At 51.0% G+C, this 22,957-nt stretch overlaps 1 protein-coding gene across 5 annotated transcripts in view; it reads left to right on the top strand.

The window, feature by feature from the left end:
• The first annotated feature begins 21,312 nt into the window (after positions 1-21,312).
• The window catches only part of GRAMD1A (GRAM domain containing 1A), a 32,376-nt gene continuing 30,731 nt past the window's right edge, over positions 21,313-22,957 (top strand). For 4 of the 5 annotated variants that reach the window (XM_073322705.1, XM_073322704.1, XM_073322706.1 and 1 more), the window contains exon 1: positions 21,358-21,441. In XM_073322705.1, coding sequence (XP_073178806.1) covers positions 21,434-21,441 — 8 coding nt within the window. In that variant the 5' untranslated portion in view covers positions 21,358-21,433. Of the gene's footprint in view, positions 21,442-22,957 lie in introns of all 5 variants that reach the window. The other variant, XM_073322709.1, reaches the window with a different exon arrangement.

Here is a 22,957-nt window from a genome sequence, read left to right as displayed (position 1 = left end):
TGAGAACAGGCAGTGTGGAACACCTCCTGGAGGCCAATCGCTGGGCTGTAATCACCACGGTGTCTACACTGGCACTGCGGCGCTGTAGACCTGGCACAGGACTAAGACTAAACGTTGTGTTACAGTGCACCCTTCCAGCACGAGGACTCGCTGTTTGTACCTGACTTCTCTGCGAGTGTGCCATGAACATAACACCCTGACTAGCCTCATGGCCCTTCTCAGGAGGGGAGAGAATTTGTCAGTGACCCAGCTTCCATGAATCCCGTCATTTCCCCGGGGGCCAGTGGCTTGATTCTTACCCTTCTGGGGCCAAAGAAGGGCCATTCCCACCATCCTTGCTTGCAGGTCAGGGATGGGCAAACATTCTGGCCTGGGGAGAGGATTCTGGCTCTGCCGTGCAGCCAAGTGAAGAGTGTGGCACAGTGTATCCTCTTCATCCCTCCACCGCCTCAGAGGGTCCCTGGTGAGCAGAGGGGGCGAGGGAGGGGAACACACAAGAGGACTCACACAGCCAGGCTGGAGTCAATAACCACTTTTGCCTTTGGGGGGGCACAGTGAGCTCATATGTTACTCTTCCTCCTTCACCGGCTCCCAGCCACAGACTTTCCCAAAGGACGGTCTCCTCATAGCCCCAGCCCTGAAGCCCTGGCTCCCAGTGTTGTTATTTATTCACTATGTTCCATCTTCTTTTGCACAAGGGGGTGGGCGAGAGTGGAGCAGCTGGAGAGGCAGCACCAAATGGCAGGGGCTGGAGGCGGACCTGCTGCTGAAGGATGAGCCGTGCACCTGCCAGAAGAACATTCAGCAGCTGGAAGCCACGATACAGGAGGAGGCTACCAGGATTGGGAGCGAGGCAGCAGGAGCCATGGAGAGGAAGCTGAGAGAGGCAGGAGATGCTGGAGAACGGCTACAGAGGGAGAGCTGACAGGACTGCAGAAGAGAGCTCCAAGCTGAGGCGGAGATAACCAGACACCCCAAGATCTGTCACAGATCCTAAGGTCTTTGGCATCATTAGCAAAACTCTAAGGCAGACTTTCCCAAACTGTGGTTTAAGACATATCTCTGTGGGGTACTCAGGAGAAATTGTGTAATGGGGGGGTTTATTTATTAACTGTTTTATTTATTGCATTTTCATAACAGGATACTCAGACAAAGCTTAAAAATTGTGGGAATTTGTTATATAAAATACGATAATTAATTTACTTCAAGATGTACCAGTGAGAACCCAGATACACAGAGCCTTCACCTCCAATCACCATACAGTATGGGCTCAGTTTCCCAGCAACTGTCCAGCCTAACTGAGCCCACAACTTAGTCTGGGTTTTTTTTTTTTTTTTTTGGTTGTACACGTCACATTGTAACTATATCTGTACATAACAGTGAAATATGGACAGATGGCTCAAGACAAGTACTGTGAAGAACATACAGAGTATCAGTGATGAGAAGGGTGGAGTACGTGGGCAGCTGGTAGATCTGGAAGGGGGTACACGAGTAGCTGGTAGATCTGGAAGTGGGTACACAGGTAGCTGATAGCTCTGCAAGTGGGTACGCAGGCAGCTGGTAGATCTGGAAGGGAGTCCGTGGGTAGCTGATAGATCTGGAAGGGTGTACGTGAGTAGCTGGTAGATCTGGAAGGGGGTATGCAGGTAGCTGGTAGCTCTGCAAGTGGGTACGCAGGCAACTGGTAGATCTGGAAGGGGGTACGCAAGTAGCTGGTAGATCTGGAAGGGGGTACGCAGGTAGCTGATAGCTCTGCAAGTGGGTACACAGGCAGCTGGTAGATCTGGAAGGGGGTACACACCCTGGGCAGCTGATAGATCTGTAAGGGGTATGTTGGCAGCTCGGGGTATGTGGGCAGCTCGTAGATCTGGTAGGGGGTACATGGGCAGCTGGTAGATCTGGAAGGGGTATGTGGGTAGCTGGTAGATCTGGAAAGGGATACGCAGTAAGAAAAGTTTAGGAACCTCTTGTGATGTTATCTATCAAAATATGATCATGTATATCATTGTTGCTACCACTGTTATAGAATTGAAAGAAATCTTGTACAAAGTATGTCATGTGAGGTGTCAATAGAAAAGTCATGATTTGCTGAATATTATTATCCTATTTGTGTATCCCATTTATGTATCATTTTTGTATCTGAAGTCATGAATATTGACTATGTACCTGTATTGATAATATGTTTGCTCCTGCGGTAACACCCACAAGGTAGTTTACATCCAGTGTAGCCAGCACACTGTGAATGGACTATTCAAGCTGATGGCCCATCAATGAACACAATGGCCCATGGAAGAAGCTTATCGCCACTTGATGGACTTTCATGTGGACTTACCAGCCAGAATATGGGTAATGGCCCCTACTACATAGGTGCTGGAACTAAGAGTGTAGGGAGTTGTAACAATGCTGGTTCTGGCGGGACCCAACTGAGAGTGCCAATTCAGGACAAACAACTTAAAGCATGGCAGTTACAGCCCAAGGCTGGGGGTTTTCCACCTCTAAGGCAAACCAAACCAGACAGACAGAGAGGACTTTGGTTTCACCCCACTGGCTAACCGCAAGTCACACAAGCAATTCCCTTAGACACTCCAGTTTCCCAGTACCCACCACCAGTACCCCTCGTTATGGGGCCAAATGGTTATGAAAACCAACACCCCAGTAAAAGAAAAAAGGTTCTCTCGATCCCAAAGGACCAAGCCCCAGACCCAGGTCAATATACAAATCAGATCTGACCCACAAATCACGCTTTAGATATCTAAAATCTAAAGGTTTATTCATAAAAGGAAAAAGATACAGATGAGAACTAGAATCAGTTAAATTGAATCAATTACATACAGTGATGGCAAAGTTCTTGGTTCAGGCTTGCAGCAGTGATGGAATAAACTGTAGGTTCAAATCAAGTCTCTGGAGAACATCCACAGCTGGGATGTATTTTCAGTCCTTTGTTCAAAGCTTCAGAGCAGCAAAGTCCCTCCAGAGGTAGGAAGCAGGATTGAAGACCTGATGGAGGAGCTGCAGCAGCTTTTTATAGTCTCTTGCCACGTGGTCTCTGCTTTCTTTGTTCCAAAGACAAGCTGTCCATCACATGGCCCGGAAAACCTCAGAGTTCTGTCCATAGGCATGTCCCTGCATACCTTGCTGAGTCACAAGGCGTGTCTGCCTTCTCTCAGTGGGTCAGTTGTGTAGCTGATGGTCCTTAATGGGCCATCAAGCAGGCTAGGCAGAGCTGACACCAACTTGTCTGGGGTGTCACCCAGAAGCATAGCATAAATTTGAAATACAGACAGTATAGAGCCAATATTCATAACTTCAACTACAAAAATGATACACATATATAGATAGTGTAATCATAACCAGCAAACCATAACCTTGTTTTAGACACCTTATTTGACCCCCTTTATACAAGATTTGGTGCGACTACAGGACCTTGGTTGCAACAATGATCTATACGGTCCCAGTTCATGTCAATAACATCACAGGGGTGTTGCAGCACCCCATGACTTGAAATGGTTTCCATTATATACAGGCTTACAGTACAGTTCAAAGGCTCTCAGCACCCCCACTACAGAAATTGTTCCAGCACTGCTGCCCTGCTATGACTCATCGAAGCATGCAAGGGAATGTGACCAGCTCATGTGACACTGGATTCCATCTTGTGCCTGTACTTTTCCACTGACTGTACTGAGAGCAAACCCACCATATGGCAGAAAGTATAAAAGGCCCTGGAAGCATCTTCATTTTGCCTCTTTCCTGCTCTGATTTCCAGACTATGTATTGATACTAATGGGAGCATTCTAAACAATGTACAGAGGACCTTGCAATCTTTTGAAAGCAGCCAGAGACTTAACAAGCCAGTAGTTTATTTCATCCCTGCTTCAGATCTGATCCAAGAACTTTGCAATTATTGTATGTATTTGATTCTTAACCAGTTTTAACTCTCATGTCTTTCTTTTCTCTTATAAATAAACCTTTAGGTATTAAATACTAAAGGATTGGCAACAGCATGATTATTGGGTAAGATCTAAGTTGTTTATTGACCTGGGTATGTGGCTGGTCCTTTGGAATCAGAAGAACCCTTTGTTTGATGAAATTGGTTTTAAATAATCACTCATCATTAAGTCTAGTGTCTGGGTGTTGAATCCAGGACTGGGATTTCAAAGGGGGCTGCAGTTCTGACTTCTTGTTAGCCAGTGTGGTGGTCATTGAACCAAACTGTAAACCCTGTATATGATGGAAACCACTTCAAGCCAGGGGATGTGGCAGCATCCCTGCTTCCAGCACCTCTGGGCCTGACTGGTAGACAGCATAACAAGGGGTTGATCCACCCCCACTGCATTCGGGGGTCTTTTGAGAGGGATTGGAGGGGAGGGGCAGTTCAGGGGCTGCACAGGGCAGCAGCAGTGACACCCTATGACCACTTTGGGGTCCATTGTATTGAATGCAACGCTCTTGTGTTACTGTGGGCCGGACGTCCCCTTGCTGGGAGGGACTGTGAGGGGCTGGGCAGCACACAGGATGAGCCTAGAAAAGTGTCCAACAAGACTGGACTTTGGGGACAATGCAGGGGCAGGGCATGGGCGGTGGGTATCCAGGGGCGGCCCTAGACTAGTTGCCAGCAACTGGTGCCCTAGGTGAACCATGCTATCGGTGACCCCCACCCCCAAACCCCAAGGACAGATCTAGGCTGAGGTTTTTGGTAAACTGGGAAACATTGTGCCTCTTTTTCCCTTTTAATGTTTTTTACACATTTTTTTTTAAACAGAGGCTTAATTATTTGGTTTGTCCATCCGTCCATCTGTCCAACCAACGTTTCTGAGATCAGATAAAATAGAGACACGAAATTTTCAGAATAGATTTGTACACGACAGCCAGATGATATTTCAGTCCGATTTCAAATAAAAATGCATTAAAAATGTTAATTATAATTTTTATTATTACAAATCCAAAATCATCCATTACACTATTCTGCTTTAACTGCCATTTCCACCACATCCAATATAGAAAGAAATAAGAAAACTCTCCAATGAACTTTAACCTGTATTTACAAAACACTCCGAATAAAAAACACTGGCTCAGGTTCAAATTCTGTCGGAAAGTCTATTTCTTCAGCAAGCTCAAGGGACTCTACCAGTGTTCTTTTAAACCCTTCACCACTTCTGAATTCCTCCAGAATATTTTTAGTTTGCTGCAGTTTTTGAATAGCAGAATGTATGTTCAAGTTCTTTTCCTGAAGTTGCTTACCAGTGAGGTTAATCTCGAAAAGGATATTATACCACAAAATGAGTGAAGTCACAAATTTAAACTTGGAAAGGCCATTTGCAAGAGCTTCTAAATGTGAACATGCCGTATTGCCAGATGATCCAATAAAGGTAGTATCATCAGAAATCCAATTAGGGCATCATGAATGTTTCCAAGTTCACAGCGAAGAGGCTTCAAAGCATCAATACGACTCCCCCATCTTGTCTGACTAAGTGGTTTCACAGTCAGAGAATTCATATGGCGAGTCAGAATCTCCCAACAGCATGTTGAGCCTGAGAAAAACACATAAACACGTTGCACCAGGTCAAAGAAACTGCTTTCCTCCAAACAGCATCTAGCAGCATGATTGACAACCAAATTCAGAGAATGCGCACTGCAAGGAACGAAAAAGGCCGTAGGGTTGATTTCCATCATTCTCCTTTGCACGCCTTTGTCTTTACCCTTCACATTACTCCCATTATCATAGCCTTGGCCACATAAGTTTTCAAAAGATAATGACATTGTTTCAAGCTCTTGTAGAATAGTTTCAGTCATAAATGCTCCAGTCAGTGGTACAAAACCCTAAAAATGTTCCTTTATAGCACTTCAACACTATCTTCATCTGCAGACTTTTCCATATCCTCAAAACGAATGATCATCGTCATTTGTTCAACATGACTCGCATCTGGTGTACAGTCCAGTATTATTGAAAAGTATTTTGCAGCTTCTAAAATTTTCTTTTTAATGACATTTGCTAGGATTTGAATCAGTTCATTCTGCATATTTTTTCCTAAATAATGAACCTGTGTTTCATGATCAGTTATTTTACGTAGATGCTTCTTCATGACTGGATCAAACAAAGCTCGGTATTCAACAAATTTTAAAAAGTTTCCATTATCTGGAGTGTATAATTTTTCATTTCTACCGCATCCACGGAATGCTAAATTATGCCCACCGAGAATTCTCACTAAAGCAATCAGACACTCTAATATTTGTTGCCAATATTCTTCTTTTTTCTTGATCACACGTACATTTTGTTCATCGATAGTTTTTCCTTTTTTTCAATCATAATTCAAGTTCTTTCCAATTTTGAAAACATTCCAAATGTTCTGTACTTCTTTCATGTGAAGAGAGAATTGAAGATATATTTTTCCAGCCTTTCGAACCGTTTTCAGTAAGTGATGTAGTGAGGTGAGGCCTCATCTGGAGTACTGTGTCCAGTTTTGGGCCCCACACTTCAAGAAGGATGTGGATAAATTGGAGAGAGTCCAGCGAAGGGCAACAAAAATGATTAGGGGACTGGAACACATGAGTTATGAGGAGAGGCTGAGGGAGCTGGGATTGTTTAGCCTGCAGAAGAGAAGAATGAGGGGGGATTTGATAGCTGCTTTCAACTACCTGAAAGGGGGTTCCAAAGAGGATGGCTCTAGACTGTTCTCAATGGTAGCAGATGACAGAACGAGGAGTAATGGTCTCAAGTTGCAGTGGGGAAGGTTTAGATTGGATATTAGGAAAAACTTTTTCACTAAGAGGGTGGTGAAACACTGGAATGCGTTACCTAGGGAGGTGGTAGAATCTCCTTCCTTAGAGGTTTTTAAGGTCAGGCTTGACAAAGCCCTGGCTGGGATGATTTAACTGGGAATTGGTCCTGCTTTGAGCAGGGGGTTGGACTAGATGACCTTCTGGGGTCCCTTCCAACCCTGATATTCTATGATTCTATGTACCAATTGCTTGATTTCTAAACAACTTGCAGAAAAAGCAAAACACAGAGTCCTTCAACACTGAATGTTATAACCAGTTTTGATTAATTTTTTCCCCATTAATGAGTTTCCTCTTGTAATGCTGAGCAGAGAATTTTCTTTTATTTCCATCCTTAGGGAAGGGAAATTCTTGAACTTGTTCGGGTCCACGTTCCATGAGAATTTGCTGCACACTGTCATCACATCTGGGCCATGAAGCTGGGTCCCCATACTGTAACTTGTTTGTAACTTCCTCATCCTTTCTTCCTTCTACTTCATTTACTTCAATTTCTGCATGTGTCTCTGAAAGTGAATAAATTTTCTCCACTTCCATATCAGTCTGATGCTGTGAGCTGCCTTCACCTGGAACAGAGGTAGGCAAACTATGGCCCGCGGACCACATCTGGCCTGTGGGACCGTCCTGTCCAGCCTCTGAGCTCCCCGCTGGGGAGGCTAGCCCCCAGCCCCTCCCCCACTGTCCCCCCTCCCCCTCAGTCATGCCACTGCCGGGGCAGCGCTCTGGCCTGCTGCTCCTGTAGGGCAGCGTGGCTGTGTGGCTGGCTCCAGCATGGTAAGGGGGCAGGGAGCGGGGGTGTTGGATAAGGGGCAGGGGGTCCTCAGGGGCAGTCAGGGGACAGGGGGCGGTTGGATGGGGTGGAGGATCTGGGGGGGCAGTCAGGGAACTGGGAGCAGGGGGAGTTTGATAGGGGGTGGGGTCCCAGGGGGCGGTTAGGGACCGGGGTCCTGGGAGGGGGTCGTGGCAGTCAGGGGACAAGGAGCATTGGATGGGTTGGGGGTTCTGAGGGGGGCAGGAAGTGGGAGGGGATGGATAGGAGGCAGGAGCCAGGCTGTTTGGGGAGGCACAGCCTTCCCTACCCAGCCCTCCATACAGTTGTGCAACCCCGATGTGGCCCTTGGGCCAAAAGTTTGCCCACCCCTGATCTAGAAGTAAATTTCCATCATCTTGAGTTTCCAAACTGCTTTTTTGTGGATGTGAGCTACCCTCATCTCAAAGTAATATACCTGCATCTTGATGTTCCAAACTGCTTCCATGCGGATGTGAGCTAACTTCCTCTCCGAGTAAAATTCCTTCATCTGGATTCTGTGAAGTGCTTCCATCTTTATTTGGATTAAAGAGAAGATATTTCAAGAAGGATCCCTGCTGTTTTGCTTGGTCCTTTTCCTTCTCAGCCTTTTGTTTCGGATACTCAGCTCCTGTGGGTTTTCTTTTTCCTCTTTCTGCCATGGGGCATTTGAATATTGTTATGTATTGTGCTCCCGACTACAAGCATTGTAGCATTAAGGGATGGCTAACGATTTAAACCACAAAAAGAAAAGGAGTACTTGTGGCACCTTAGAGACTAACCAATTTATTTGAGCATAAGCTTTCGTGAGCTACAGCTCACTTCATCGGATGCATACTGTGGAAAGTTTAGAAGATCTTATTATATACACACAAAGCATGAAAAAAAATACCTCCTCCCACCCCACTCTCCTGCTGGTAATAGCTTATCTAAAGTGATCACTCTCCTTACAATGTGTATGATAATCAAGTTGGGCCATTTGCAGCACAAATCCAGGTTTTCTCACACACACGCCCCCACACACAAACTCACTCTCCTGCTGGTAATAGCTTATCTAAAGTGACCACTCTCCTTACAATGTGTATGATAATCAAGATGGGCCATTTCCAACACAAATCCAGGTTTTCTCACCCCCCCCCAAACTCACTCTCCTGCTGGTAATAGTTTATCCAAAGTAACCACTCTCCTTACATCATACACATTGTAAGGAGAGTGATCACTTTAGATAAGCTATTACCAGCAGGAGAGTGGGGTGGGAGGAGGTATTTTTTTTCATGCTTTGTGTGTATATAATAAGATCTTCTAAACTTTCCACAGTATGCATCCGATGAAGTGAGCTTTAGCTCACGAAAGCTTATGCTCAAATAAATTGGTTAGTCTCTAAGGTGCCACAAGTACTCCTTTTCTTTCTAACACGGCTGTTACTCTGAAACCTGTCATTATGCAAGGCACTGCATTTAGCCGTATGGAGTGGAAATCTATCAACTGCATGAAAAAACTTGTACAGATACAGACAGACATCATCTTCCTTTCCAAATGCAAACAGATGGACCTCGTACCAAAAGGACTGAAGGTAAAAAATCCATTACAATGTACATACCACACAGACTATGCTGACAGCTTGTGCCACACACTCTCTAAGAAACTGCGGAATCACCTGATCAACATCCTCTACAGCAAACAGGGAAAGATTAAGAATGAGCTCTCAAAAATGGATACTCTCATAAAAAACCAACCTTCCACACAAGCTTCCTCGTGGCTGGACTTTACTAAAACTAGACAAGCCATTTACAACACACACTTTGCTTCTCTACAAAAGAAAAAGGACATTAAACTTTCTAAACTACTACATGCCACAAGGGGCTACAGCAATGGTTCCCTCAACCCACCCAGCAATATTGTTAACCTATCCAACTATACTCTCAGCCCAGCAGAAGCAGCTGTCCTATCTCGGGGCCTCTCCTTCTGCCCCTCCACCCCCACGAACATGATACAGTTCTGTGGTGACCTGGAATCCTATTTTCGACGTCTCCAACTCAAGGAATATTTCCAACATACCTCTGAACAACATACTAATCCACAGAGACTTCCCTACCAACACTACAAAAAGAAGGATTCTAGGTGGACTCCTCCTGAAGGTCGAAACAGCAGATTGGACTTCTACATAGAGTGCTTCCGCCGACGTGCACGGGCTGAAATTGTGGAAAAGCAGCATCACTTGCCCCATAACCTCAGCTGTGCAGAACACAATGCCATCCACAGCCTCAGAAACAACTCTGACATCATAATCAAAAAGGCTGACAAAGGAGGTGCTGTTGTCATCATGAATAGGTCGGAATATGAACAAGAGGCTGCTCGGCAGCTCTCCAACACCACTTTCTACAAGCCATTACCCTCTGATCCCACTGAGAGTTACCAAAAGCAACAACAGCATTTGCTCAAGAAACTCCCTGAAAAAGCACAAGATCAAATCCGCACAGACACACCCCTGGAACCCCGACCTGGGATATTCTATCTACTATCCAAGATCCATAAACCTGGAAATCCTGGGCGCCCCATCATCTCAGGCATTGGCACCCTGACAGCAGGATTGTCTGGCTATGTAGACTCCCTCCTCAGGCCCTACGCTACCAGCACTCCCAGCTACCTTCGAGACACCACTGACTTCCTGAGGAAACTACAATCCATTGGTGATCTTCCTGATAACACCATCCTGGCCACTATGGATGTAGAAGGCCTCTACACCAACATTCCACACAAAGATGGACTACAACCGTCAAGAACACTATCCCCGATAATGTCACGGCTAACCTGGTGGCTGAACTTTGTGACTTTGTCCTTACCCATAACTATTTTACATTTGAGGACAATGTATACCTTCAGATCAGCGGCACTGCTATGGGTACCCGCATGGCCCCACAGTATGCCAACATTTTTATGGCTGACTTAGAACAACGCTTCCTCAGCTCTCGTCCCCTAACGTCCCTACTCTACTTGCGCTATATTGATGACATCTTCATCATCTGGACCCATGGAAAAGAAGCCCTTGAGGAATTCTACCATGATTTCAACAATTTCCATCCCACCATCAAACTCAGCCTGGTCCAGTCCACACAAGAGATCCACTTCCTGGACACTACAGTGCTAATAAACGATGGTCACATAAACACCACCCTATAACGGAAACCTACTGACCGCTATTCCTACCTACATGCCTCCAGCTTTCACCCAGACCACACCACACGATTCATCGTCTACAGCCAAGCTCTGCGATACAACCACATTTGCTCCAACCCGTAAGACAGAGACAGACACCTACAAGATCTCTATCAAGCATTCTTACAACTACAATACCCACCTGCGGAAGTGAAGAAACAGATTGTTAGAGCCAGAAGAGTTCCCAGAAGTCACCTACTACAGGACAGGCCTAACAAAAAAAATAACAGAACGCCACTAGCCGTCACCTTCAGCCCCCAACTAAAACCCCTCCAATGCATTATTAAGGATCTACAACCTATCCTGAAGGATGACCCAACACACTCACAAATCTTGGGAGACAGGCCAGTCCTTGCCTACAGACAGCCCCCGAACCTGAAGCAAATACTCACCAGCAACCACATACCACACAACAGAACCACTAACCCAGGAACCTATCCTTGCAACAAAGCCCGTTGCCAACTGTGCCCACATATCTATTTAGGGGACACCATCACAGGGCCTAATAACATCAGCCACACTATCAGAGGCTTGTTCACCTGCACATCCACCAATGTGATATATGCCATCATGTGCCAGCAATGCCCCTCTGCCATGTACACTGGTCAAACTGGACAGTCTCTATGTAAAAGAGTAAATGGACACAAATCATATGTCAAGAATTGTAACATTCATAAACCAGTCGGAGAACACTTCAATCTCTCTGGTCACGCGATTACAGACATGAAAGTTGCTATTTTACAACAAAAAAACTTCAAATCCAGACTCCAGCGAGAAACTGCTGAATTGGAATTCATTTGCAAATTGGATACAATTAACTTAGGCTTGAATAGAGACAGGGAGTGGCTTAGTCATTATGGAAGGTAGCTTATTTCCCCTTGTTTTTTCTATTCCCCCCCTCCCCCCCGAGACGTTCTTGTTAAACCCTGGATTTGTGTTGGAAATGGCCCACCTTGATTATCATACACAATGTAAGGAGAGTAGTCACTTTGGATAAGCTATTACCAGCAGGAGAGTGAGTTTGTGTGTGGGGGAGGGGGGTGAGAAAACCTGGATTTGTGCTGGAAATGGCCCAACTTGATTATCATACACATTGTAAGGAGAGTGATCACTTTACATAAGCTATTACCAGCAGGCGACTGGGATGGGAGGAGGTATTTTTTTCATTCTTTGTGTGTATATAATAAGATCTTCTAAACTTTCCACAGTATGCATCCGATGAAGTGAGCTTTAGCTCACGAAAGCTTATGCTCAAATAAATTGGTTAGTCTCTAAGGTGCCACAAGTACTCCTTTTCTTTTTGCGAATACAGACGAACACGGCTGTTACTCTGAAACCTGATTTAAACCACATTGCAGCCATCCCAACAGGTCTTTTCACTGCTTAAAGGGTCACTGATTAGTAACACACACTCACTTACCTATTAAAACACTTAGTTACAGCATTTCCTCGGAAACAAAATGACCTTTTTTGACGTTATAACCCAACACTGGTTGTTTGGAAAGTAATCCCTTTGCTCATTGTTACCTGCTTGGAGTGTGACGTCATCACTTTCGTAGTCTATTAAGCATTAACGCTTGTTACTTTTCTTTTATGGACCTTATTTGCTACATGTGAACCAGTTATAACAAAGAAAAGTTCATAATTATACAGGCCGATAATAACGCTAAGGTTTAATAATGCTTAAAGAGACTCACATTTTGGATTTATAATGCCGAAAGACATTATTCTTTATTCTTTGGCACCAAGATACACAAATTTCCACAGTATTTGCTTGATTCTTAACCATCTACCTGTAACTTGTGTTAAAACGACCATTTGACATGTATCAACTCATGATATCTCCGTTCTACATGAATTTCTGGCTATGCGACCTTGATGTATATTCGAGTTAGGTGTCACTAGCATTGCAGCTCTTGCCAGTGGCGGATGTGTTTCATTGTGGCTGAGTTATTGCTTATCAAAATTGCAGAGTGGGTCATCTTGACCCTACGTTGCAAATTGAAAAAAAATTCACTAAAATATTATTTATTTTTGCAGTAAATAAAAGATTTGACATATTAATAAATTCTCAGAAATGTAGAGAAATGAATTATAATTCATATTCCTTCCATACATGCATGGGAATTGAAATAATGACATCATTATTTTATTTGTATTTTTTTTTCATCTTTTTCTTTTTTTTTATTTGATTTTTTTCCTCGAATTTGGTGCCCCATTTAACTTGGCACCCTAGGCGACTGCCTAGTTCACCTATATGGATGGGCTGCCCCTGTGGGTATCACAGGCCAGGGAATCCAGACTGCCAGGTGTGACCCTGTCCACACTTCACCCAAGGCCCCCTCCTGCTTCCCATTCTTCCCCTGTGGCCTGGGCTGGGGCTGGGGCTGGGGCTAGAGTGCTCTGGCCTGCAGCTCACCCCTCATGCCGCCAGGAACTCCACGGCTAGGAGCGCTTGTGTGGCCCAGGGCTGGGGCAGGGAGCCTGGCGGTCACAGTGGGGAGGCTCTGGGCTCTAGTGGGGGGTGGGAAGAATGGGTGGGAGAAAGTCAGGGCCTTGTGCAGAAGGGGTGGGTGCGGGGGCGGGGGCTAACCTACCTGAACATGGTTCATACGCTGCCCATGGGCAGGGGAGTATGGGGGGGTGGGAGTGGGTAATGTAAATTCCCCACCTCTGGTTACACAAACTGCCAGGCTTTTGGCCCACTGCCTGGGGAAGGAGTGCCGATCAGCTGGCCCCTCGTTCCCAGAGACTGGCACTGCGCTGCCCAGCCTGGGTCCGGACGCATTGCAGCAACAGGGAAAGCCCAGTGGGGGCTGAAGGCCTGACCTGGCATTTCACACAGTGCCTCAGGACAGTTACATTAAAAAACTAGAAAGGTACAAAATTAACATGGCCCCCAGTGATTGGATTAAAAACTGGCTACCTGATAGGTCTCCGCCCCACAGGTTCCCCTACGCCCCCCCCATATGCTGCCCCCCACCAGCCCACTCCACAGGCTCCCCTCTGCCTGCACCGCACTGCACACCCCACAGGTTCCCCTGCCCCCCCCCCACCATTCTGCCTCCCCCTTCTGGACAAGCTCCTTGTTGTTGAAGTGGTGGCCACCCTCTGACTCAGGGGGGCGAGGGAAGTGGCGGCTGGGCAGGGGGCTGCCCGAGGAGCAGGGGGTCGCGTGCAGAGCAGCAGGTGTGGGCTGGCGCTGGCATGGAGCCGGGCAGGTTGCTGCGCTTGTAGCCAAAGTGCTGTCAGGCTGCCAGTGCCCCCAGGAGCAGCCCTGAGCCACTCAGCACCTGAGCCACGGTCAGGGAGGCACATGGGGCAAGTGTGAGGAGCCAAGCGACCCCTATCAGCCCAGTGGGGAGCTGATTGCTGCTGCTCAGAGGCTGGGGGTGGCAGCTGCTTGGCCTGCTCATAGGTCGACTGGGGTGTCACCACAATGGTGCCTATGGCAAACAGGCCTCTGCAGGTTGGGTCCCCAGACCCACTCGGGCCTGGTCTGACAGCACCTGGGCGGGGACTGTGGAGGCCAATAACCCTGTGGCAGCCCTGGCTCTTGGGAGGCTTGGTGCCCCTAGCCCCATGCTCGCCTCCCCCATGTGTAAGTGTCAGGGCTCCCGGCTCAGGGCTGGATATGCGGCATCTGGTGGGGGCAGCTGATGCCAGGGGGCTTGAGGGGATGCCCCTTCTCCAGAGGTGGCTGCATCTGTGAGCATGGACCGGAGGATGCTTTGAGATCCGACGGGATGGAGGGCATGAGTGAAACATACAGACTCAGCCCTTGGGGGTGCAAGCTCCGATCCAGCCCCATGGCAGGGGACTGGTTGGCTTGAGGGAGGGGGGGACAGGGAAAGGGGTCCAGGGCCTGTCCCCTGTAAAGGGCCCCAGCTCCCATCCGGCCCCATGAGAGGGGACTGGCTGGCTCAAGGAATGAGAAATGGGCCATGGGGCCTTTCCCCCGCTAGGCCTGGCTGGGTCTCTCCCTGTGGTGTCTGCAGAGAGCCGGGTGCCTTGGCACTGTGCCCGTGCAGCTGGGTGTGGCTGGGCCGGTGCCAATGCAGTGTGTGCTGCCAGGCTGATAAGGGCTGGGTAATCTCAGGAGGTGTTTGCTGACAGGTGATTGGATTGCAAAGCAAACACAGGCTCTGCTCACTCCCTGCTGGGCCCTGGACAGGCACCTGGGACACAGACAGCTGCTGTTGCCCCTGTGTGCCCTTCCCCGCCGTTCTGGGGAGGGAAAATGGACCTAGAGGCCATTGGCAAGGACACACTGAACCACTGTCTGTTCAGGGCCTGAAGGGTGGGGGACAGTAGACTGAGATGTCCCAACAGCTCCCAGGCAACCCCATCGCCTGGGGCTGGGGATGGATCGTCCCCTCCCGTCTATTCCCGGGGAGGGAGGAATTGGCCTCTCCCATCCAGTCTATTTCCCGGGGTGGGGGGAGAATTGTCCCCTCCGGTCTATTCTGGGGGTGGGGGAAAGTCTTCCCCTTCGGTCTATTCCTGCGTGTGTGTGTGTGTGGAGGGAGCGTGGGGGAATCGCAGGGGAATCATCCCCTCCAGTCTATTCCCGAAGGGGGGAATCTTCCCCTCTGGTCTATTCCTGGTGGAGGAGGGATCGTCCCCTCCGGTCTATTCCCAGGGGGAAGCAGATGGGGTCTCAGGAATATGCAGGGAATGGGGCGTGGGACTCAGTAAGGTGCGTTGTGCTGCAGGGAACGGGGCCAGGGCTCAGTAGGGGCGCTGTGCTGCAGGGAACCAGGCGGGAGCTCAGTAGGGGGTGCTGTGCTGCAGGGAACAGGGCCAGGGCTCAGTAGGGGGCGCTGTGCTGCAGGGAATGGGGCGGGGGCTCAGTAAGGTGCGCTGTGCTGCAGGGAACGGGGCGGGGGCTCAGTAGGGGGTGCTGTGCTGCAGGGAACGGGTCAAGGCTTTCAGTAAGGGGCACTGTCCCCTGGCAGTCAGAGCTGGCCCCAGTGCTGTGCTGTCTGACCTACTTTGAGTGAAAGGCTAATTCACTCACTGACACCCACGGGCTCTTTCCCAGATGCAGGTGTTTCCCTGGCACCTCAGACCAGCACTCCCGGGTTGCGGTAGGACCTGCCAGGCTGGCCAGTCCTTAGTGTTGTTTGTATTATGTATGGCATTCTCGTTCCCTCCACACCCTGAGTTACAGGCACCAACTTCTGCTCTCGCTGGTGGGTGCTCCACCCCCCTCTACCCCCGGCCCTACCCTGACTCCACCCCATCCCAACCCCTTCCCCAAAGTCCCTGACCCAACTCCGCCCCCTCCCTGCCCCTATTCTGACTTCTTCCCCAAATCCCAGCCCTGGCCCCGCCTCTTCTCCGCCTCCTCCCCCCTCCCTCCCAGAGCTTGCTACGCCACCAAACAGCTGTTTGGCAGCAGAAAGCACTGGGAGGTAGGCAAAGGAGCAGGGACACGGCGTGCTCAGGGGAGAAGGCAGAGGTGAGGTCGGGGGGGGTGAGTGGAGCTTGGCTGCCGGTGGGTGCAGAGCACCCACTAATTTTTCCATTCTACTATGGATGTAGAAGCTCTCTACACCAACATTCCACACAAAGATGGACTACAAGCCATCAGGAACAGTATCCCCGATAATGTCAGGGCAAACCTGGTGGCTGAACTTTGTGACTTTGGCCTCACCCATAACTATTTCACATTTGGGGACAATGTATACCTTCAAATCAGCAGCACTGCTATGGGTACCCGCATGGCCCCACAGTATGCCAACATTTTTATGGCTGACTTAGAACAACGCTTCCTCAGCTCTCATCCCCTAATGCCCCTACTCTACTTGCGCTACATTGATGACATCTTCATCATCTGGACCCATGGAAAAGAAGCCCTTGAGGAATTCCACCATGATTTCAACAATTTCCATCCCACTATCAACCTCAGCCTGGACCAGTCCACACAAGAGATCCACTTCCTGGACACTACAGTGCTAATAAGTGATGGGCACATAAACACCACCCTATATTGGAAACCTACTGACTGCTATACTTACCTACATGCCTCCAGCTTTCACCCAGACCACACCACTCGATCCATTGTCTACAGCCAAGCTCTACGATACAATCGCATTTGCTCCAACCCCTCAGACAGAGACAAACACTTACAAGATCTCTATCAAGCATTCTTACAACTGCAATACTCACCTGATGAAGTGAAGAAACAGATTGACAGAGCCAGAAGAGTACCCAGAAGTTACCTACTACAGGACAGGCCCAACAAAGAAAATAACAGAACGCCACTAGCCGTCACCTTCAGCCCCCAACTAAAACCCCTCCAACACATTATTAAGGATCTACAACCTATCCTGAAGGATGACCCAACACTCTCACAAATCTTGGGTGACAGGCCAGTCCTTGCTTACAGACAGCCCCCCATCCTGAAGCAAATACTCACCAGCAACCACACACCACACAACAAAAACACTAACCTAGGAACCTATCCTTGCAACAAAGCCCGTTGCCAACTCTGTCCACATATCTATTCAGGGGACACCATCACAGGGCCTAATCACACCAGCCACACGATCAGAGGCTCGTTCACCTGCACATCCACCAATGGGATATATGCCATCGTGTGCCAGCAATGCCCCTCTGCCATGTACATTGGCCAAACTGGACAGTCTCTACGTAAAAGAATAAATGGACACAAATCAAACGTCAAGAATAATAACATTCAAAAACCAGTCAGAGAAGACTTCAATCTCTTTGGTCACTCGATTACAGACCTAAAAGTGGCAATTCTTCAACAAAAAAAACTTCAAAAACAGACTCCAACAAGAGACTGCTGAATTGGAATGAATTTGCAACTGGATACAATTAACTTAGGTTTGAATAAAGACTGGGAGTGGATGGGTCATTACACAAAGTAAAACTATTTCCCCATGTTTATTTCCCCCTCCCCCCTGTTCCTCACACGTTCTTGTCAACTGCTGGAAATGGCCCATCTTGATTATCACTACAAAAGGTTCCCCCCCACCCAGCTCTCCTGCTGGTAATAGCTCACCTTACCTGATCACTCTGGTTACAGTGTGTATGGTAATGTAACCCTTCTGCCCATCAGAGTTGGCAGCAACAAGGGCCGGGTTCAATATCTAGGGGATCCATTCCAATAACACAATGCAAACCGGCTCGAGCCATAGCGGCGCTCCGTTCCGCCAGCCGCCCCACAAACTCCTTCGCTCAGCTCCATGGCCCACAAGCAGCTCCTGCCATCCACAAACTGCTCCATGTCAAACTGCTTCACCAGCCATCCTGCAAACTGCTCCACAATATATCTTCAGGCTCCCCCACTACTTAACACAACACTCAGTGATTTCAGCTCTTAGGTGAAGTCAGCTTGTAGTAGGGGAGCCCCAGTGCTGGTGCACTATCAGCCCAAAGTGAGCTCAGCAGCCTATGACTAGACTTCTAATGAAATCAAAATTAGCTCTGATATTCCACAGTGGAGAGAGGAGGAAGTGCGATTAGCATGTAAGACCCCCACCAAGGGGCCCATACCACCAAGTATTAATACTTGTCCCCAACCTCTCTCCATTCACACAGTTTTGGAACCCATGACCCTTGCCTAGCGAGTGCTACTTAGTGGATGGTGAATCCCTCCATCATAACAAAAGGCCACGTACAGTTCCAAGCACAGTTCCCATAATCAGGGTAATAACAATTTATTCTTCCTGCCCCAATAACAGAGACACTGGGGATCCCACAGCAGCCAAAGTGACCATTTGGGCAGCTATGGTCTCATTCTATGCGGGGTGGGTGTGCCTATGCAAATGAGATCGGCCCCTGAAGTTCTTTTCCACAACTTGCCACTCCTCACCACCAGATGTCAGGGTGGAGCTCATCCTGACACTGCTTACAGTAACACCCATTGTTTCATGTTCTCTGTGTATATAAAATCGCCCCACTGTATTTTCCACTACATGCATCCGATGAAGCAAGCTGTAACTCACAAAAGCTTATGCTCAGATAAATTTGTTAGTCTCTAAGGTGCCACAAGTACTCCTGTTCTTTCCCCCTATGTGTTACTCAAGTATCTAGGTGGTGGGACAGTGTGTGTGATCATTGCAGGGACCCCTAGAGGGCAGGTCTGACTGCTGACTGGCTGCAGAGAACAGCTCACACTCTGGCCTGGCAACTGATGGCTGAGCCTCTTCCTCTGCCAGAATCAGCAGGAGGTGTTGGAGAACAAAGAGACCAGGTGACCTGCTGGCCAGGGAATGAGACAAAGGAAGGAGGAGGGGCGATGGGCCTGATGGAGGCCAGGTAGCTGGAAGGTCAGTCTCCTGTTTTGGGACTCAGGGGAACGGGCACCAGGGCCCTGGATGCCCTTCCCCAAGATGTACTTTGCTGAAAGTTCCTGCTCTCTGTGCTAACAAGCTCTGTTCTATGCTGTAATAAATCTTTTGTGTCAACACTGGCTGAGTCCCTGTGACTGGGGAACTGGGTGCATGGTCTCTTTGGGGGCATGTGAGGCTTACCCAGGTGTCCTAGTGGGGTGGACTCAGGTGAACAGGGGGCTGAACGCTCCAAGGTCAGACCCAGGAAGCACCGAAGCCGCAGAAGCTTCTTGCCCTGGTGTACGGGTGCCCTGATGGGGAGATGCTGCACCAGAGTCCGGGCTGGCTTCATTTAAAGCAGTTCTAGAGCACAGAACTTGTGACTCCTGGACACAGGGTGGGTGTGGGCTGCGTGGCAGCATGCATGGCAGCATGTGACTGTGGCAAGCCCCCCTGCCCGTTGGCAGGTGTGTTGCCACCAGCTGAGATGGCCCCATGGGGCCAGGGGCTGCTGAGCCCTAGGCCAGAGGTGCTGGTTTCTGACAGTGCCATCCCAGCCAAAGCCCTGCATGGCATGGATGTGTTCTCCCTTCGAGGTGTGGGTACCAGCTTCACTGGCGGTGGCAGGGCATTGGCTGCTCCCAACAGCCATCTTACCCAAGAACCCACTCGGGCCAGCCACCAGCCTGCTCCACACTTCCCAGCCCGGAATGGATTGTTTTCACCCCTGCCCGGCAGCGTAGTGCCAGCTGAAGAGCCATGTGGTTGCAGTTCTGCCAGCCCTGGGGGCTTTGCCACTAGGGGCCAGGGCCCCAGGGACATGGCTGAGCTGGGGGCACTGGCGCTGTCCTGCTGGGACACTCTGGGATGGCTCTATGGGAGCTCCGGTCCAGCCATGCCAGCAGATCCTCCCTGGCGCAGACTAGGCCCTGCTGGGTTTGTCCCGCTTTAGCTCTGGCCCCTTCCCCTGGCCAGCATCAAGTGCCGCCCATGTGACGCAGCGGGCAGCTGGGGTGGTGACAAAGGTCCCCTCTGGCCTGGGAACCACTCGGTACTGACCTCTCTGCCCGCACCGTGGCTGGGGGCAGCAGGAGCTAAGCAAGGCGGGGAACAGAGGGAACTGGGCATGATGGGAGTGAAGGCACAGAGTTGGGGTGGCAGGATTGAGGGTATGGGGCTTTCAGGGAGTGAAGGTGCAAGGCTGGGGGGTGAGGGTGCAGGACTGGGGGTGATGGGGTTGAGGGAGCAGGGCTGAGAGGTGATGGGGTGAGGGTGCAGGACTGTGGGAGGCGGGTTGACGGCGCAGGACTAGGGGTGGCAGGGGATGAGGGCGCAGGACTGGGGAAGGCAGGGTTGAGGGCATGGGGCTGAGAGGCAGCAAGGGGTGAGGGTACAGGGCTGATGGTGGCAGGGGGTGAGGGCATGGGGCTGGGGACGGTGGGGTTGAGGGCATGGGGCTGACGGTGGCAGGGGGGATGGCACAGGGCTGGCGGTGGCAGAGGATGGTGGTGCAGAAATGGACATGGTGGGCACCAGGGGCTGGGTGTGCTTGTGCTGCTGGAGCCAAGCCCTGCTCTCTGGCCTCCCCGGCGCCGGGGGCATTGCCGCTGTGGGGTTCGGCTGTGCTGGGGCCAAGCTGGTGCCAGTGGCTGAGGGAGCCCCATGGCCCATCTGATCCGGGCCAGGTGCTGCCATCGTCTGCCTTCCCTAGGGTTGTGCACCCCACCCGCATCCCAGGGCCTCAGGGTGGTGGGGGGCAGGGAGTGGAGCCCCTGAGCTGGGTGCAGCACCCGGCCCAGAGGGCCCCGCTCCCCGCTGGGTGCTCTAGACCCAGCCCTCAAGAGCAGCCCCTCCCTGCCATGGGGTGCGGTGCCTGGCCGAAGGGGCCGCGCGCGGGGGCGGGGGGCGGAGCTGGGTGCATGGCCGGGGGCTCTAGGGGTGCTGCTTCTCTCCCCAGTGACACCGGTGCTTGTATGGGGCCGGGGGGCCTTGGCGCATGACCGATGTGGCTGGGGGGGCTCGGTGCGTGGCCGGGGGCAGGACGGTGCGTCCCTCGGGGGGCTGCTCTGCCCAGTAACCCTGTCCTTGTTGTGGGGCGGAGGCTGCCGCCCGGGAGGCGGGGGCAGGTTTGAGGGGTTCTCCTGGGAGCCTCCGCTGCTTTCCAAGGGGTTGGGGGAGTTTCCAGAGCCAGAGAGAGAACCCAGGCGTCCTGGTGCCCAGCCCCCACCCCCATCCTTTGTGCAGCGGGCGGAGCGCGGAGAGGGGGAGGGGAGGAAGCCGCCGGGTCTCTGGCTCCTTCCTCTTCCTCCGCGGGGAGGCAGGGCCGCTGGCCGGCCGGGCCGGGACACGGGCCATGTTCGAGTAAGGGGGCGCCGGGGCAGGGGGTGTGGGGTGGCGTGAGTGGGGGATGGAGGTGAAGGAAGTGGGCTCTGGTGTGTTGGAATTGGGGGGAGGGGTGTCTGGGATCCAGGACTCCTGGGTTCTCCCTGGCTCTGGGAGGGGAGTGGGGTCTAGTGGTTAGAGGGGGGAGGGCCGGGAGCCAGGACTCCTGGGCTGTTATTGCCCTGCCCTCCCTGTTCCGTGCCCCCCAGCGGCCCGAACCCCCTTTTCTGCTCCCCAGCAGGTTCCCAGGCTCTGCCGAGCGAGTCCCCGGCCCTGAGCCCAGCGCTGCCCGGTGCCCTGCGCTGAGCTCCTGGCTGGGGATCTTGGGCCGGGCGCAGGCCTTTGGGATTTGCTCTAGCCCTGGGGGTCTGGGTAGCGATGGGCCCTGTGGAGAAACGGGCATCTGTAGCACCCTCCCCTGCACTCAGCTGAGCCGGACGCCTGGGTCCCCCTCCCAGCTTGGTGCCCGCGTCGGAGCTCACAGAGCTGCCTTAAGACAGGGGTTCTCCCTTTTTCTTTCCCAGCCCCCAACATGCTATAAAAACTCCATGGTCCAGCTGTGCCACAACAATTCTGCATATAAAAGCCAGGGCCTCGTTAAGGGATAGCAAGCAGTCTAATGCCAGCCATGCTTGATGGAGACCCTGAAGCCTGCTCGCGGCCCCCCAGGGGGCCCTGGTTGAGAACCAGTGCTCTAGGAATTGGTTTGCCAAGCAGTGCCCGGGGTCGTGGGTGCCTGCAGCAGGGAGATCCCAGAGAGCCTGGAGCCAACGGGCCATGGAGGATGCCAGCATCTCATCGGGTCTGTGCCGGCCCAGAGCACTGCAGGAACAGGGCAGGCCAGGCCTCACTAGCCCCCAAATCCCTCTGCAAGCCCGGCAAGGGCTGATGCCCTCCCATGGTGGGTGAGGGACCTGGGTGTCTTGAGTGCCCGCCCTGACTGCTCTGTGCTCCTGGAGATTCCTGGGAGGGCAATGGGCAGGGCAGGGGGCCCTGCGCTCAGGGGCCTCTGTGCCCAGCTGGGACACAGCCCCTTTAACAGGCTGAGTGTCTGCCCCCTACGGCATTAGAACCCAGGCTCAAGGGGCTCTGAGACAGGAAATGCCCATCTTCCCCTTCCCTCTGTGCCCCCAGGGCAGGGCAGAGTAGAGGGGCAGTGGTGGAAGTGTGGGGAGCCCAGGTCTGGGATAGCAGGGGCTGCGGGTCAAGAGTGAGGGGTGGTGACTGTTTAATATGAGTCGATATAACTGTCCAGCTAGGAACAAAGAGCGCTGGCCACACGTGGGGGACTCTGTCCTGGGGAGCAGGGACACTGAAAAGGACTTGGGGGTGGGTCATGCAGCCCTGGGTGCGCAAATGGGAATCTCGAGGAGGAGCAGGGAGGCTGGGTTTGTCCCTGGTGTGACGTTGCTGGGCCCTTGTGTCCAGTTCTGGTGCCCACAGGTCAAGGAGGATGGTGATGAATTGGGGAGGAGTCTGGGAAGAGCCCCAAGAA

The sequence above is a fragment of the Lepidochelys kempii genome, chromosome 24 (assembly GCF_965140265.1).
Source record: "Lepidochelys kempii isolate rLepKem1 chromosome 24, rLepKem1.hap2, whole genome shotgun sequence".
Taxonomy (NCBI): Eukaryota; Metazoa; Chordata; order Testudines; family Cheloniidae; genus Lepidochelys; species Lepidochelys kempii.
This window is presented reverse-complemented; position numbering and strand designations above follow the sequence as displayed.